The following is a 16,635-nucleotide window of genomic DNA, read 5'->3' as shown; positions in this document are numbered from 1 at the left end:
TAATTACCATAAATGTACAGTTGAAGAAAGCTGATATGAGTGATATTTTTCATTTTAAGATACGTGTATATATTTTAATAAATGCATTTATTAATACATAGTTGCATTTTCATAAAATAAATATATAATATGTGTCACTGGGTGGTAATAAAAAAGTAAATAAATAGGTAATGGATATAACTAAAAGAAAATATGCTGGCACTAAAATGTGTTGCCTTGGACAAATGGCTGGTTAGCTGATATGGTAAACAGTGTGCAGTACAGACCTCACACTGGCAGAGTGTACTTATGTAAATGTGTGTTTGGAAGCACAGGGTAATCCAGCCTGTGTAAACCCAAGATCCCCTACAACTACTAAAATTCATGATGTTTCAAACAGGAAGTTAGAACAGAACATCTTGTACAAGGTCACAAACCATCTGTCCTGTGACTTTAGGAAATTCTCCAGGTGCCAGTCTGGAAACAAATGGTACATTGACATGATCACTGCATTTTCACACATACTATACTATGCAAGTATTATTTCAGCTGATGCTTCATTTTGATTTGCCTTTTAAATTGAGTGTATAGCATTGAGTATATATTTACTTTAATAATTAAGTTGAGAATAAAAAAAAAAATTGAAAAACATATTGTTCCTTTTATTTTTCAGGGTATTTTATTACATTGACAAATTAAACCACCAATACACTGTAAATTTTGGATATAGTAAATATAGCAGGGGTTCCCTAAGACCCAAAAGATATATATATATGTATGTGTTTGGTGTTTTTATTTTTAGCCAGCATATAAGCTTTAAGGTTCCTTTTACATCCTGATTTGCTATGTTTTAGCCGTATACTTTGCTGATTAACAAAGCTCAGTAGCTCAAGCTGATGTCTGCACTCTGAGCAATAATTTGTTCTATTCCCTCTTGCTCATGTTCTCTTTAGAGCCGTTTTTCTCTACAGATTGCTAGGGGTTCCTTGAGCAATGAGAAATTTGTGTCTCTCAAGTAAGTTTAAGTGACACCAATATTCTTTTTGATATCGGAAAAGGTGATATTCTATTTAATGGCCAGCAATGTAAGAGGCATTCTTCCACTATGCTAAAAAACTGTGAGCTGTGGATATAGTAATTATACCAGGGGTTCCTTAATGATCTAAAAGTTATTTAGGAGTTCCACCATGTTAAAAATGCTGAGGCTAAAAGATTACTTTCAGATTTAGTATTAAAAAAAACTTTCCCTGACTTTTTTCTCTCTGTTCGCAGCAGATATGTTTGAGAGCTTCACAGATCATCCTCCGCTCATCCTGCCCTGTGACAATTTCCGTATGCAGCTCTCCCAACCATTAACCAATGATGCCTTCCACAAGCAGCTATGTCATCTCCGATATTTTGTGTGGGACCTGGAGCAGAAATCTTTGCCGGCTAACCAGAGGGCCCTATACAGGGTGGACACCAGCCAGTAAGACATCACAATGGCTGAAAATGAAGTCAATGGACAATATAGAGCTTATTGTATTGCTTGAACTGTATTTGCTTTTGTCACAGAAAGGACACATTTTAGATTGTCCAGGAATAAGTATTAAGTAGCTATAACACTCCAACTGCTGAACTTGAACAGATGAACCTAAAGAAAAACTCATATATCAATCTTTTTATCTATTTAACCAAAGTGTAAGAACGTAGTGAACAAAAGTTCATTGATGAAGTCATTCCACGTCTAACAGATTGGCAAATGTATTCAGAACATGTACAGCATTCAGTAGAAATTAATTGTGGGATTTAAAGCTATTGGCCATTTCTACAGATCAGACTATGACCGCCTATTTTTGGTCAGAAAGGTGTTTTAGATATTGTACTGAAAAAAGATTACAATCAGTTAGAACATTGGTGGTTCAAAACATAACATAACATTAAAAAGCATACTAAAAGCCAAAAATGCAGGAGATGATAAGGTGAGTGATTAAGTCATACATAATAATAGTGAAGGCTCTAACTTATCATAGAGGACAGATCATAGTGGGGGGTAGTTCCTGTCCATTTAAGGGACTTTCACCCAAGGGACTTTCACCCATGTCAAAGGAACTTTCTAGGTTCTGTGTTGGTGGTGTTAGCTTATCTTCAGAAAGCATGACCAAATGAAAATAATAGCAACATATTCCCATGAATCACCTATTTGTATCTGTCTTTGTATTTGTCATTTCCAGAAAAAATAAAATAAGAAGCCCCAATAGTTGCTTTGAAAAACACATTAAATCCAACAATCTTGATGCTTTTTGTATTCCTTCAGTCTCATTACACAAGGTGAATAGTGCAAATACACCACCAGCAGTAAAAGTGTCTTTGCTCTAAATGAATGTTGTATCAGGGCCCATTCTTTCTATGCAGTGTGCTAATGTAGTGTCAGTGAATACATTGCCAAAGGCCTGGTCTTCCATCAGTTATATTCCACTACTTCATTATTTATACATCTGTTTTTCTTGCAGTATAATGTTGAACACACTAACAACATTTGCCTTTCATTAAAATTACAAAAGATAAGACATAAAGGACTACTTTATTTCACATAATCATTTTAGTGTGAATTGTTGTATTTTTGTTTACAAGTATGTGTTTTTTATTGTAGCATCTTGTAAAAATAGAATTTCCAATATATGTTATATGTACAGGGTTCGGAACCTTGCCAAGTTTAACAAAATACAGTCTAAATCTCTGTGTTTAGGACACACAACAATGGGTCCAAGACATAGACCTTTATTGCCTAAATTGCTTTAACCTACACATCCCTGCCCCTCTTGTGCTGTAGTGAAAACTGACTTAAATCAGGAAGCTATGACACTTTTGTGGTATAACAATTATTTTCAGCAATGACAGCCAGTAAGTTACACATTTCAGGCACATGGCTGAAAGTAAAGGTCATTTTTGTAAATTCAATTGGTAATGTTCTGTAATGATGGAAATGTGTTGCCACTTATCCACGTAGCTTCATAGCTCAAGAAAGTGGACCTCAGTATTTATGGACACATGAAAAACATTGCCTTTATTAATTGTCTTAGAATAAAGCTATGAACACATGTTCAATGCTTCTCGTCCAATAATCGTCTCAGAGCCGATTCGGACGAGAATCTGGCATGTGTACAACGCCTGTCGTCCATTGTCTGAAGGACCGTCCTGGCAGATCCACGGATGGTGGACGACAAACGATCGTAATGGAAGTGAAGGGGGAGAGCGCACAGCGGGGTATGACCTGGATGAAGGGCAACATGTTGTCCTCCATGACATGTGTTGTATCTTATTGAATTAAGTCTCTTGACACTACATAGATGCCTATAAGGAGCCTTTTTCCAGATCTGAGGTGTCAAACTCAAATACACAGAGGGCCAAAATTAAAAAATTAGACAAAGTTGCGGGCCAAACTTGAAGTTTATTGAAAAAATTGAGAGAGTTTTTAATTCTCGTTAGACATAAAACATTTTAATATGAGGTTTTGTTTAAAACCTTTTTTAAAAAAGAGGTTTTGTTTAACATTTAATCTAGAGCCTATAATAGAGAAATGGCCCTGCTACTACAATTCCCTGTGTCTGTAAAACAGTTCAATGCCATGCATAAGCAGAGAGGCCGCTGGTCTATAGATGCAAGTGATGCCAGGAATTGTAGTAGTGGCGCTATTTCAATGCAGCGGTGGGCCAGCTGCAATTCATATTTAGAATTCCTTTGGTGGCCAAAAAAATCCCTTTGGGTGGCTCAATTTGGCCCTCGGGCCAGAGTTTGACACCCCTGTTCTAAATGATTAAAGGGTTTAACTTCATTTAAGTGTTGTCTGTTATTCTGAGCATTCCATAAATATTAACACATGAAATACAGTTATGCTTTTTAGTTGTTACAATGGCACCTGCATGCTATGTGTTCTGTTCCAGCATTGTGAATGACCTTGATATGCTGTAATGTACAGTAATCATATCTACATAGCTAGAATGTGGTGTAACAGCACACACACATGCAGTAACAGTGACTATACAGGAGATCACTACTGTATAACATTTTTACATAAACTAGTAATTCTATCTAGAATTCATCTTTATCAGTAAAAGAGCTTTCTGTACAATAGGATTTTTGGACCAGTAATATTTTATAAATCTATTCCATGCTATACTTCTCTTTGAAAAGAACAGTTTTTTTTTATATTTTTCTCAATCTCTTATTTGTAATGTACATTGCTAGAAAAGTAGTTAGGGTACATGTTGGCATCTAAGTGATACTGATTTTATTATAATTTTATTTATACAGATATATACCATTTTATGTTGCTTTTCCTGAAATTTTTCATTTTGATGTTTTTTTAAAAATCACTTAAAGTGTCAGTTGTCAATAGTTTTTATTTGTATACATGCCACAGGGTTGTATCATCTAACAAGTTGTCATACCCAGTGGTCTCCAGTGACAAGACCGCTTATCTTACTGCTGCAACCCCTAGGGATATAAAAAGCTGGTCTGCGTTTAAAGCTGCGTACACACTTCCAATTTTTGTCGTTGGAAAGGATCTTTCACAATCCTTTCCAACGACAAGGGAGTGCACGATACAGGAACGGTGCTGTACATACAGCACCGTTCATGCTCTATGGAGAGGGGAGGGGGAGAGCGACGGAGCGGCACCCTGCTGCGCGCTCTCCCCTTCCCTTTCATTAGGATCGGCTGTCGTCCATCGTCCGTGGATCCGGCAGGTTGGTCGTCCGGACGATGGACGACACCGACTGTACACACGGCAGATTTTCGCCCGATAATTGGCCGACGCCGATTATCGGGCGATAAAAATCTGACGTGTGTACGTAGCTTTAGACCTTTGTCATCCAACAGAAAAACCAACCCTTTAACCAAATTTTACATATTGTAAAGTAAAAATAGAAACACATTAATTGGCTGTTATTTAATAATGACAGCAATGATGAGCAGTTATTTTATGTAAACATATTAGATTTTTATTTGTTTGGGTTAGTGCTTCTTGCAAATAATAATCTTACCTAATAAATCCACAACTTGTTTGGTTTCAAGACAGTTTTTAAGATCAAATCATTATATGTAAATATTCACCTATGAGTCTTCAAGATAGCCCATCACTTTAGAGGGCCAGCAGTGAGGCTTCGGTAGATGGAGAGATGTGGTCAAACTTAATTTAACATGAGAAGTCTAAATTAGTATGGTATTTCAGCAGCCAATATCTCTGGATCTTCTGATCATTATTAAAATGCAGTTTTTTTTTTTACTAACGTTAACTTCTGGTTATGCACATATCAACATTATCAATCTCAGTATGGATTGATCAGGCTTGTCACAGGTTGGCTTTAAAATAAATCCTCAATTAAAAAGAATAAATATATTAACATGATTTCTAGCTGGATGGAATTATCATTATATGCATATACATAGCCACATAACCAGAGGTTAAAATGTTTGCTTTTGTTCAAAAGGTTACAGCTGACATTAAATTTGTACGATCTAATAACTGAAAAAGGTGAATATTTTTTTGTAAAATTTAAGAGATACATTTTGTAACTGAGAAATGAAAAACAATTGTTTATATGCATTGTTAAAATAAAGCAATATAAAGTTGGACTTTGTGTGCATTTATACCTTACAGCTAGTGTAAAATAGGTAGGTTATATGTTTCATAACAAAATTATAACAACTTTTTCTGGTAATAGGAGTTTGATGCCCTCAATGGCTACTGACAAAGATTTTGCCCCTTTGGATCCCGAATATCTGAAAAAAAAACTATTCATATTTCTGAAGAATTAACCTATATCAATCAGATTCACCAATTTTAAGGCAATATGGAGTAATCTAATAGGTCATGGTCACAACAAGGACAGTGTGTACTTGATGAAAGAACAATGGAAGAATATATGTTTTTTTAAGATCTAACAAACATAAAATCGCAGGTGTAGCACGAAACAATAAAGAAAGTGTATGTAAAACAAAAAAGTAAGTTGGCCAAAATACAGTAGATCCCATTTATCACTCAGTCCAACCTTGTTTTTTTGCTCATAATATTACTGAATGAATTACCTGTTGGTGCTGTTAGTTTCTGCTATTTCTATGGGCTTTCTGTTACAGATGACAATGGTAATTCAACTTCCAATGCAGAGTTAGCAGTGAATTAGGCTTTATCAATTATAGTGGCAATGCCATCAAGGCTTACCCTCCTTTTGCAGCATTGCTACACTTATGTGCATCTTCTTGGCTGGAATGTTGTAGACCTTCTGGCATGACCCATATCTTCCAGTAAAGTATTCTCTACTGAGTGGGTGCTTTGAAAACTTTTTTTGAAGACTTTTTTTCAAAGCCACAGTTGTCAGGTCTCCTGTCTAACAACTTAATCAATGCTCTGGCAATGCAGAAGAGAGGGACTTTGATTTAGTGTGGCTGGTATAAATTTAAATAAAATTTAAAAATATTAGCTTTTTTTTAAAAACAGTTAGGTTAAAGAAAAAAAGATGTGGAGTCCACCCTATTACTACAACCAGCCCCCTACTAAGCTCAGACCTTTGTGGATAGAAAATAGGGTAAAGAAATTATTTTTATCAACAAAAGGTCTTCTTGAATCTTGATTACCAAAGAAGGAAGGGGGCAAAACATAGATCCCTTCCCAGATCCCTGCTCACCCCCAAACATGGTAAGGGCCATCATTGAGGTAGAGTGCCTAATCCCCACAACATGACCCTCAGACATGACCCTGAGACATTCACTTAGTGGACAATCAAGGACATGCACTGCCAATGTTCTGGGTATCTGCCGTTGCTTTCACTTGACTACGCAGTGCAATTCTCAAGGAAGTGGACGCAATTTGGACAGCATGCTCACAGAGTACAGGGATGGCACAATTTTATAAAGTTATTGTGGCTTGGTATCTTGCTCTGAGGCTAAAGCACGCTCCAAAAATGTATTCTAGGGGATGGTTGGAAGCATACTTCTGTTTCTAAGCCAAACATGCTCCAATAGAAAACTGATGACTACAATATGAAATGCACCCAAGAGGAGAAGGAAGATTCAGTGGGAGAATAAAAGTTGATCCTACCTGTACCCTGTACATCTATCTATCGTGCAAACTTTTCAGGGTTGTACAAGAGTCAGAAGTATCTGCAGCTTCAACAGGCAAAGACCTCCAACAGGCAGAAGACCTGCCCTCAAAAAACTTGGATTTAAAAACACATTTTCTCACCAATAATGTATGTTTTAGTTAGGGAAACACTTCATGCTTTATTGGAACAAGTTCCCACATGTGCCCTTGAACCTCCTCTTGGACAAATCAACTACTTAGCCTAAAAATGATTCCACGAAAACTCTAAAGTTTCATACTTATTCCTTCCCCCTTTATAAAAATATAAGTGTTCATTTCAAAGAAATCTCTATTTAGTTCTTCATGAAAAGATTTTTATTGTGATATATGTTGGGTGTGTACGCATGAATAGAAAAGGCCTCATAACGGTTTTTAAATGTACTAAAAAGGGACTATGACATATGTTTTATCTTGTAGTATAAATGTACAAACTGCCCCATACATACACTAAAGCAACACTTAAAAAAACTTCTACTAAAACTACTTTTAGTGTTTTGTTATCTCTTGGCAGGTTTGAAATCTTACTCTTTCATCCAGAACATTCATCTTGTGCTTCATTCTAGGTAAAGAACAAATAAGCTCTCACTTGTGCTTCGACTTATTGGCTTAATATTGTTGCTGGTAAATGACAGTTACATTTTCTTCAAAACATTGTTTAGTATTGTAGAGTTGTCCTATGTCTTTGATATGTGTTTCTGCAGGCAAAGTATGCAAGGGTTTGACCAGATGTAATCATGAGAAGCAATCCACAGCCTGTTAAATAGAAAACATAAAGTTAGAGAATGCTAGAAAACTGCAGAATAGTTCATATGCAGCATATTACACACAAAGTAATAAAAGTCTGCTATTGGATATATAAAACTAGAATTAGTGTACAAAGTATTTCCTATAAAGTATATGAAGCTGTAACAAGTGAAGGCTTTTTCCTCTGTAATTTTCAGCTTCATATATGTCATAGCAGACTTTCATTGCTGTCATCATGATTGTACATCTGACTGTACTGTCATCTGATTATCTGGCAGATTTATTTTATATTAATTTTGAATGCTGACATTCTGTAATGCTTTGTAGCTAGGGAACTAGTGAAAGCTGAGTTATAAAAAGCAATTGATTACTCTTAATAGACACATTGTTTTGGCAGCTACTAAATGGAATATTAATGAATTGTTAATGATTTTATGCAGTCCTTTTTATGCAACAAAAGTCATGCACCATGCTGCTAAAAATGCTTTTATTGTATAAATCACATCTTTGCAATCAGGTGACTGGGAAATGGAAACTTTGCTGGTCCTTTCATACTTACGAATAGTATTTCACAAATTGGCTTCTGTTTGGCTAAAGCGTCATTTTGAACAGAGGCAAAAGTTTGCACTTCAGCTTCAGACGTGCACCGAAAATTAGGCTGTTAGCCCTTTATTTGTACACTGCAGGCAGCCATTGCCCTCCGTGTACAGTGACCAGCTTAGCAGAACCTTATATTTGCATCACCTAAGCTCGAATTTAATAAAAATGGAGTTTGTAAGCCCACTGTCAAAATAAAAAGCAGCACGTGCTCCAACTGACCGGTAGTTTTTTGGAGCAAGAATGCCCATAACAAACACCAGCAATTAGTAGTGCTCATAGTTATTTACTTTGACAATGTATGTATGCTTACAAATATATCTATGAATATATATGAACTTTATTTATATTAGTTAGAGCTTGCTTATTGTTTTCGTCATGTTTCGGGCCCTTAGCCTGCACAGTATTGCTATTTGCCTACAGTTTAACATGCTTACTTCAGTTATCTCAAACAGCTTTCTTTAGTCCTAGTAGAACCAAGGGGAATGTGGGGAATTGAGGGCAATTTTGTAATCGACTTTAATATGAACAGTAACGTTATCTATTCATGAGTGTTGCTATTTGCACCGCAAAGCTCATTGAACAGAATAGATTTAGCTTAACCCAGGCGATTTGTATAGGTGGCATTCCTCCCAATGGTCAGAAATGTAAGGACATTCTTTCCACTTACCACCACACTAATGTACTGATGACATGCTTTTTTTAGCAGAGGTTCCCGGAAGACCAGAAAGTTAGTTCAAGGGGTTTCCCGTGTTATAAAGATCAAAATACACTGGTCTAATGCAAGAGCATATCTCCATCTACCATAAAAAGGACTGGAATCTTGCAGTCCTAAAGCCTGAATCCAGCTAAGAGTTTTTTGTCTGTATAGGAAGGAAAATCTGTCAATTTTTAATTTTTAAAAGTCCCCTTACATTATTCCTGGCTGATGTGAAATGGGATAAATGTTCACACAATTTGCATTCAAATTTTACTTAGTTGGTTGACACTATCCCTTTTAACACTTACTGTTGTTCTCATCTACTTACAAATTTGGAAAAAGTTGGAAAAACCTTTGTTTTATATGAGCACTCACTTGGGTCTTAGAGGCCAATAACTGAAATACAAATATTCATTAGGTAACATGCTTGTTGGGTGCATTGTGTTTTTTCTATTTTTTTCATGCCTCAACAGTGGTTGGTCCCATGGTTTAGGTAGAGGGCTAACAAATGGCTGTGTAAGTCCAGAAAAAACTGGAAGGATGAATCAGGTTTGAATCAGGAACACAACCTTTCAGAAAATTATTATAAATGTTTTTATTTTCTATTATTAATCAAAACTAAAAACAACACACGAGACAAATTTAGAAAACTCTTTAACGCTGAACTTAAACAGTTCGTTTTTATAAATTTTATCTGTGTAACTGACAAATCATTTTTATTTTTCTCAATGCCGTCCTAAAGCCGCATACAGACCTGCAATAATGGTCGTTGGAAAGGATCTTTTACGATCCGTATCAACAACTAGCACTGCACGATGCATAAACAAGTGTTGTACATACAGCACCATTCTGCTCTATGCAGAGGGGAGGGGGAGACTGACGGAGCGGCACCCCGCTACGCGCTCTCCCCCTTCCCTTGCATTAGGATTGTTATTTGTCCATCGTCTGTGGATCCGTCAGGACGGTTGTTCGGACGATGGATGACTGACGCTGTACACACGCCAGATTCTCGCCCAATATCATCCCTGAGCCGATTATCGGGCGAGAACTGTTGGATGTGTGTACGTAGCTTTAGAATTACACCGCAATGCAAAACAGCACAGTGCACCCAAGATTAGTTACAGTTCAACTTTACTTGTCCTTCCCACCTCACCCCCACTCTATGTCTGACCAATGAAAGGAGAAACAAAAAGTAATAAACTTGATATCTGATATCTTGATAACTGATCACTCTCTACTCCTACCAGCGGGACTTGTGCACAGCACATCAGATTATTAAACTGTCTCCCTATGTTACCTCTGAGCTCTGCTGTATAGTAGTCAGTGAAAAACCAAAACCAAATTCAGATAGTTAAACAGCTTGCTTTAAAAAATTCATTGTTTTATGTAATAATTGCAGAGTTGCCTTAATATTTTTATGTTTTGCCTGCTTTGTATACAATCATACCCCAAAATGTGATGAGGAAAAATACTGGAAATTACCAATTTGCAACCACCATTGCCACATCACCGGAAATTCTTGTGTAACTGCAAATGTAAGAGATAAAATAGTTGTATCAGTAGTGTATCACGTTTCCACATTAACTGCAAACAAATCACAAAATTATGCATGTAATATATAAAACTATAGGTTCCCTTTTGGAGATGGAACAGCTATATTGCCCAGTTGTAAATGCCCCTCTCTTGTACTGAAGTTGTCCTCTCTGAATACACTGTAAGCTTTTCACAGTGTGCATTAGAGGCTGCAGCTACCGGTAGTCTGATAATGCCCACCTCCTTTACTGACTCTAGGAAGTCCACTATGATCTAGCCCAGCCGTTCTCAACCCTTTTAACATAGGTGAAACCTTTAAATAACTTTCATGTTTTAAAGAACCTCTGCTATAATTACTACATTCACAGCTCACAGAGTATTGACGTGTTGGTGGTCAATTAGTAGAATGCCTTTTACATTGCTGGCCAGTGGGAAGAATGTCACCCTTACAGACATCCGAAAAGATCATCGGTGTCACTTAATCTGACCTGAGAGGCACAAATTCCTCAACACACAAGGAACCTCTGATGGAAGCCTAGGGATTCATGGAACCCTAGTTGAAAAACACTGATCTAGCCATTTTGTTCTCACCCTCCTCCCTATCATTCATTGGGTTTAAGTTATTTCATTTATGGAGACTTAGCATCTTATGTTGACATTACCTTGGACAATCTACAAGAAAAGGACTGCAACTCATACAGACTGATACTCATTGAACAAGACATGTTTGTGTTTGCTTGACTCCTCAGAGGAATAATGAGGCCTCCCACCAGCCATGATCTTCCAGCATTGCATAGCTACAGAAGCAATCCCACAGATTAAAATTAGACCAATCATTCTTAAACAGGGTTTTGTAGAACCTTAGGGTTTTTCCAGAGGTTGCAAGAGGTTCCTTTGAGCTTTGGCTAATTGACCTTCCATGTGATGGTGGCCACAAAGTTTTGTGTCCAGTGTCATTTGCAGAGTCAGGATCACGACACCAAAGCTCTTTTTAGCTATCTGTAAGGGTGGCATTCTTTTTTCTTTTACCATTAATGTAAGGTGCATTTTTTTCCAATGACCTCCCATGGTTTTAGCAAAGCTTGAAAATAAGTTCAAGGGCTCCTCAATATTGGGAAAGGCTTGGTCAAATCATAGTTAATTTTTACATGAACTTATTCATAGCAGGTATCAAAAGCAGCACCGTAAGAAGCTAGTTATCAGATGTAACGTCCAACCCACAGTATGTCAGGAAGTTGACTTTTATGCCTGGCTGTAATATTTTGCATTTTCTAGGGATAAATGCTTTTCAGGTAAACAGTGATATTAAAGCGTTCAACATTTGCATTTCCAAAAACTTTTTTTTTTGTGAAGCTGTGACAAAATTAAAAATAGATAAAACAGCACTGATACAGAAACTGTATCCTGAAATGATCTACGGTATAATCAAAAATAATCAGCCACGTTATGCAAAAATGAGTAACTAAATTGTATAAAAGGAAAGAAAATTAACTTCTTGAAACAGATTCAAAAGAATTTCATAGTTATTCAGATCAATACATTTCTGAATACAGAACAGTAAGAAAATTTGAACACGTGGATTACATACCAATGTAGCAAATTATGACGTGAAGAAAGCTCACTGTGGTGGAGTAATCCCACACCATTGAACCAACAACTGGTACAAACAATAGACCACTAAGTAAAAATGTTACTTCCGCTGGAATCACTTGCACTGTGGATATAGTAAACGTATGGTTAATGAAGTTTAGGAACTCAGTATTCTGTCATTGTTGCATTGACAAGTGTCTGTGTGAGTAGTTTGCACAGTAGTAAAACAATCCTCCAGGTGACTGCTTTTGTTTTTGGACTACTGAGCAGATTACCATTTTGCTGTCTCTGCTGCAATATCTGAAAGTGTGATTAGTGTGCATATAATAACCCAAGCATCTTCCAGATTACTACAGATTTTTATATAGAGGTCTAATTATAAAGGTTTTCATCCAAAACGTACCCATATTTTTCCAAAAATGTATACATTATTGATATAAGATTCAATCAGATTTTTTTGAAGCAACATTTACTAATTGTTGATTGTATATACATTTTCTCAATATAGCCTGTAAACTTTGCTATTACCTGCTTTTAAAAGTGATTGCTGTTTTAGCTGCTATGCGGTGATTGAGTAAAGGAATGACTGCGTGCAAAAAAACTAATTACAAAGTATCCTCCTATGAATTTTAGGCTTACTGTGCTATTTTCAGGTTTAGTAGTATCCCATGTACTTTGTAACATCAGTTGTATTTTTCTGTCCTCATCTTTTAAACTTCCGTATACAGGTAAACCCCGGGTTACATACATGATAGGGACTGTAGGTTTGTTCTTAAGTTGAATTTGTATGTAAGTCAGACCAGGCACATTATTTTAATAAATATAATTTGGACAGATGTTTGTCCCAACATATTATTAGGCAGCATTGTGTCAGTTACTGTATAAAAACCTCACTGTGAACTAATCACAATAAAAAAAACTTTATGGAGTCTAAACATTCATTAACTTCTGGAGCAAGCTGTGTTTGATATGCAAAAAGAAACAACTGCAGTTTGTCTTGGCCATTAAAGAGTTACAATATGTTACAGATCAGCTCAGCTCTTAAGCTCACCAACAACCTCAGCTGCGTTTAGCAAAAGATTTTTTTCTGCAAGTCATGCAAATTGCCCCCTCCCCCCATCAAGCCTCCGTCCTGCACACAAGCAAGCAGGGAAGCCCTGTTCATATCTAGAAGTCGTCCGTATGTCGGATGTCCTTAATTCCCAGAATACCTGTACTTTATATATGCTGTCTGACTATGGTAAAAGAGATGGAGTATCTCTCTTACAGACATCATAATGTTGATGTCTAATAAAGTTCTTTTAATATATAAGTAATAGCTTGACCTAAATATCACTCTAATGTTAAGTTTACCCCTTGGGATGGGAATAAAGGTGGTCAGTTTGAAATAGTGTTGGAGATACACTTTGTCTATAGATATTTACCCATGAGACAGTGCCATCTTTTTGCCCTGTTTTTTCTTTTTCATGATATAATTGATATATCTGAATGTGCTTTCAGTGGAATGTATTTACCAGCTGACCTCCTGAACTGATGGTTAGAACAAGTGTTTTCATGCTTTAAAATTTAGTGTTCATAGCTCCACTGTGACTTACACTTGCTATGTTGGTGTTATTTGTTGTACCAATTTACCACAAAGTTGATGATTTATAATGATTGAAGATGTGGTCTGCCCTTCCTATGAAATGTACACTTCTGTGTCTTTTATTATACAATGAAGGGGCAAGGTACCCATTTAATATGTCAGGTTACAAACCTATGGTTCCCAACAGCCATAAGTCTTTTCAGGCAGAATTGTGCCCAAAAAGTTACCCAATGTGCCTCAGCGATAGAGGCATGGGATCCCTCTGTTAGCTGTCTACCTCCTCAAGCATTCCAAAGCTTCTGACAACAACAATGCTCAGCAAATATGAAAGGGGAGTATTATTATAGGATTAATGCATCAAAATTGGTATTATACCTCTGAAAAACTCCACTCCATTCTGATGATCAGTTCTGGAGATGTGAATCAGATCTGGGATATTCTGTTTTGGTGCAGTTCTACAGAGACTTTAGGCCAACTAATTGAGCTGGACCCGCTAACCCACTTTAGTCTGGCAAATGGATTTTCTCTTTAAAGAAACTCTTCAACTATATTTATATGACTGATTGTTGCCTAATTACTCACTGGATAAACATCATCCTCCAACCTTTCACGATTTATATAATTGCAGAAAAGATAATTCGAGTCAATAGTGCTCAAAATAAATTCAACACACAATGGGACATATATATTCCTAGGCTGTCATGAATTCTCATGAGTGTGGTTAGTGTTTGGGATGGAGCATCTTTTCATCCTCTGTTCTCTTTTGCGTTTCTTTGCTGCCCTTCAGTTTATCTTTTTTCTATGTTATTCTGACTGTTTTCATACATACATATTAACTAAGGATTACTTTATTGCTTTTTTTTTTTGAGAAAACTCTTGAAATTTTGGACTGAAGCTTCTTGAAAAGTAATACGTGGAATAGTACCAAGTCCAGAGGATTCCTGTGCCAATCCACAGGACTAAAGGTTCACCAAGGAAATCAAACTTTACTTTGACAATAAACATTCACCACCAATGATCAACCTCATCTGCTGAAAATAATGTTTGCATATACTGCTTTACTCATTAGTAAATTACACTCTGAATTTGGTATGATAACATTAGAAAAGTACTTACCAAGATATTCAGAGCTGTTTAAAGATGGTAGAATTGTATGTCTGAATGGCATTGACCAGTCATAATTCTCTATCCTAAAACAAAAAATAAAGAAATGAACCTGCATTATTTGCTGGCAAAGTGTGCTGCCTCAATAGCCACCTATACAGCAGGGAAATAAGTATTGAACATTGAATTACTCAAGTTCATAGAAGAGGCCCCCAAAACCTTCAAGATTTGAACACAGTGGGCCTGATTTATTAAAACCCTCAAAGACTGGAGAAGATACATTTTCATCAGTGAACCTGGGTGACCCACAAAACCTGAAATGGATCTGCTCCAGGATTTAAAACATTTGCTATAAGAAAGCAAATGACCAAGAAATCAATTCCAGGTTTGCTGAATCACCCAGGTTCACTGATGAAATTGTATCCTCTCCAGCATTCGAGAGCTTTGATTATTCAGGCCCAGTGTGTGTGTAACAAAGAGCCATGCAAGAATGGCAATGCATACGGCTAGTTTTTTTTTAATACAGGAGGCCTTTTTTAAGCTTTTATTACCAACAAAGGCATTTCTACTAAGTATTAAAAATAATAAAATAAATAAATAAAAAAATTCCTACTACTTTGTTTACAATTCCAATGGCTCTACTCTACAAGTAGTTACCTCAAAAATCCTGCACATACAGTGGAAGCAATGTAGAATACGGTATAGAATATGAGAAGACATAGAAGAATGTAGAAATAAATGTTCTAGGAAAAAAAAAAAAGAGAAAAACAAACAGGTGAACAAATTCGGCATATTGGCAAAACATATGTATAAATATTAAAAATAACACATTAAAAATAATTATAAAACATTATAACTAAACATTTATCAGGTCAGCTATCATTGTTGCAATATGTTTATTTTTTCTGCTGTTTTGTACCTAAAGTAATATTTTGATGTGACTGTACTATACCTACCTAATATATTGCCTTCCTAAACCTAAAGGGTTTTACTGTTTCAAATATTGCTTATCTAATAGCCATTTTACTCCAATTTAGATACTATGTATGTAATTTATAAACACAGTATAAATACTAGTACTCTAAAATACCTAGGCAGCATGACTACATAATATAAACCCTCTAATAAAAAAGGTATATTTTATTCTATTTATAAACAGTATGAATATAATACTTTTGGTAGAAGTAAACAAAATAGTCAGACACATAAATGAACATTCTACCATACCATACTGCTCCTCTTAGTTCTAATCCTGACGTCCATGACTTGACTACAAGGGGTTTATGGGATTTTCTGCAATCCTCTCATGGTATTATCTAACTCTAAGGACGTGGCAGTGATTTTGCAGTCAGATGTCTAAATTCATTAAAATAAAATTGTTGCTGCCAGCCCCTGCTAGTTGACAGAGAATATTAAATATAAGATGTGGGAGTTTTCCTATTTACTATTATTTTGTGATTTTGGTCTTTTTATGTTATGCATTTCATGTTATTGTTTAGCCTAAGCCTATGTTTTCAGTTCAGTCCTGCAGAAACAATGGAAGAGTCCTATGCAAAAATATTTTATTTCTTTATTATTTATTTTTCTTTAAAGTTCTGTATATTTATAATATGCTATAAGTATACTATGTATACCATAGGTATACTATTATACTATACCTTTCTATCATGTTCTATGCTTTGT

General features: G+C 36.0%; 2 protein-coding genes across 4 annotated transcripts in view; one reads left to right on the top strand and one right to left on the bottom strand.

Moving 5' to 3' along the window:
• Nucleotides 1–5,595, top strand: part of RASIP1 (Ras interacting protein 1) — a 45,066-nt gene extending 39,471 nt beyond the window's left edge. For 2 of the 3 annotated variants that reach the window (XM_072427324.1, XM_072427322.1), the window contains exon 12: nucleotides 1,252–5,595. In XM_072427324.1, coding sequence (XP_072283425.1) covers nucleotides 1,252–1,451 — 200 coding nt within the window. In that variant the 3' untranslated portion in view covers nucleotides 1,452–5,595. The remainder of the gene's footprint in view (nucleotides 1–1,251) is intronic. The other variant, XM_072427323.1, reaches the window with a different exon arrangement.
• A 1,055-nt stretch (nucleotides 5,596–6,650) lies between these two features.
• LOC140340220 (putative transmembrane protein 244) lies at nucleotides 6,651–16,215 on the bottom strand. Its single transcript, XM_072425276.1, has 6 exons — nucleotides 16,180–16,215; nucleotides 15,610–15,695; nucleotides 14,965–15,038; nucleotides 12,262–12,387; nucleotides 10,623–10,667; nucleotides 6,651–7,852 (listed from the first exon to the last, which is right to left on the bottom strand). The coding sequence occupies exons 1-6, from the start codon at nucleotides 16,213–16,215 to the stop codon at nucleotides 7,755–7,757; spliced, it is 465 nt and encodes a 154-aa protein (XP_072281377.1). The 3' UTR covers nucleotides 6,651–7,754.
• Nucleotides 16,216–16,635: the final 420 nt, after the last annotated feature.

This window comes from Pyxicephalus adspersus, chromosome 11 (assembly GCF_032062135.1).
Source record: "Pyxicephalus adspersus chromosome 11, UCB_Pads_2.0, whole genome shotgun sequence".
NCBI lineage: Eukaryota > Metazoa > Chordata > Amphibia > Anura > Pyxicephalidae > Pyxicephalus > Pyxicephalus adspersus.
This window is presented reverse-complemented; position numbering and strand designations above follow the sequence as displayed.

What these genes read in the sequence shown, in the direction of transcription:
- LOC140340220 (XM_072425276.1), bottom strand. Translation starts at nt 16,215, where the DNA reads ATGGACGTCAGGATTAGAACTAAGAGGAGCAGTATG. An exon ending in AAACAGCTCTGAATATCTTG is followed by an intron (nt 12,388 to 14,964) that starts GTAAGTACTTTT and finishes CTATATCCACAG; the next exon opens with TGCAAGTGATTCCAGCGGAA. An exon ending in CGTCATAATTTGCTACATTG is followed by an intron (nt 10,668 to 12,261) that starts GTATGTAATCCA and finishes TTACATTTGCAG; the next exon opens with TTACACAAGAATTTCCGGTG.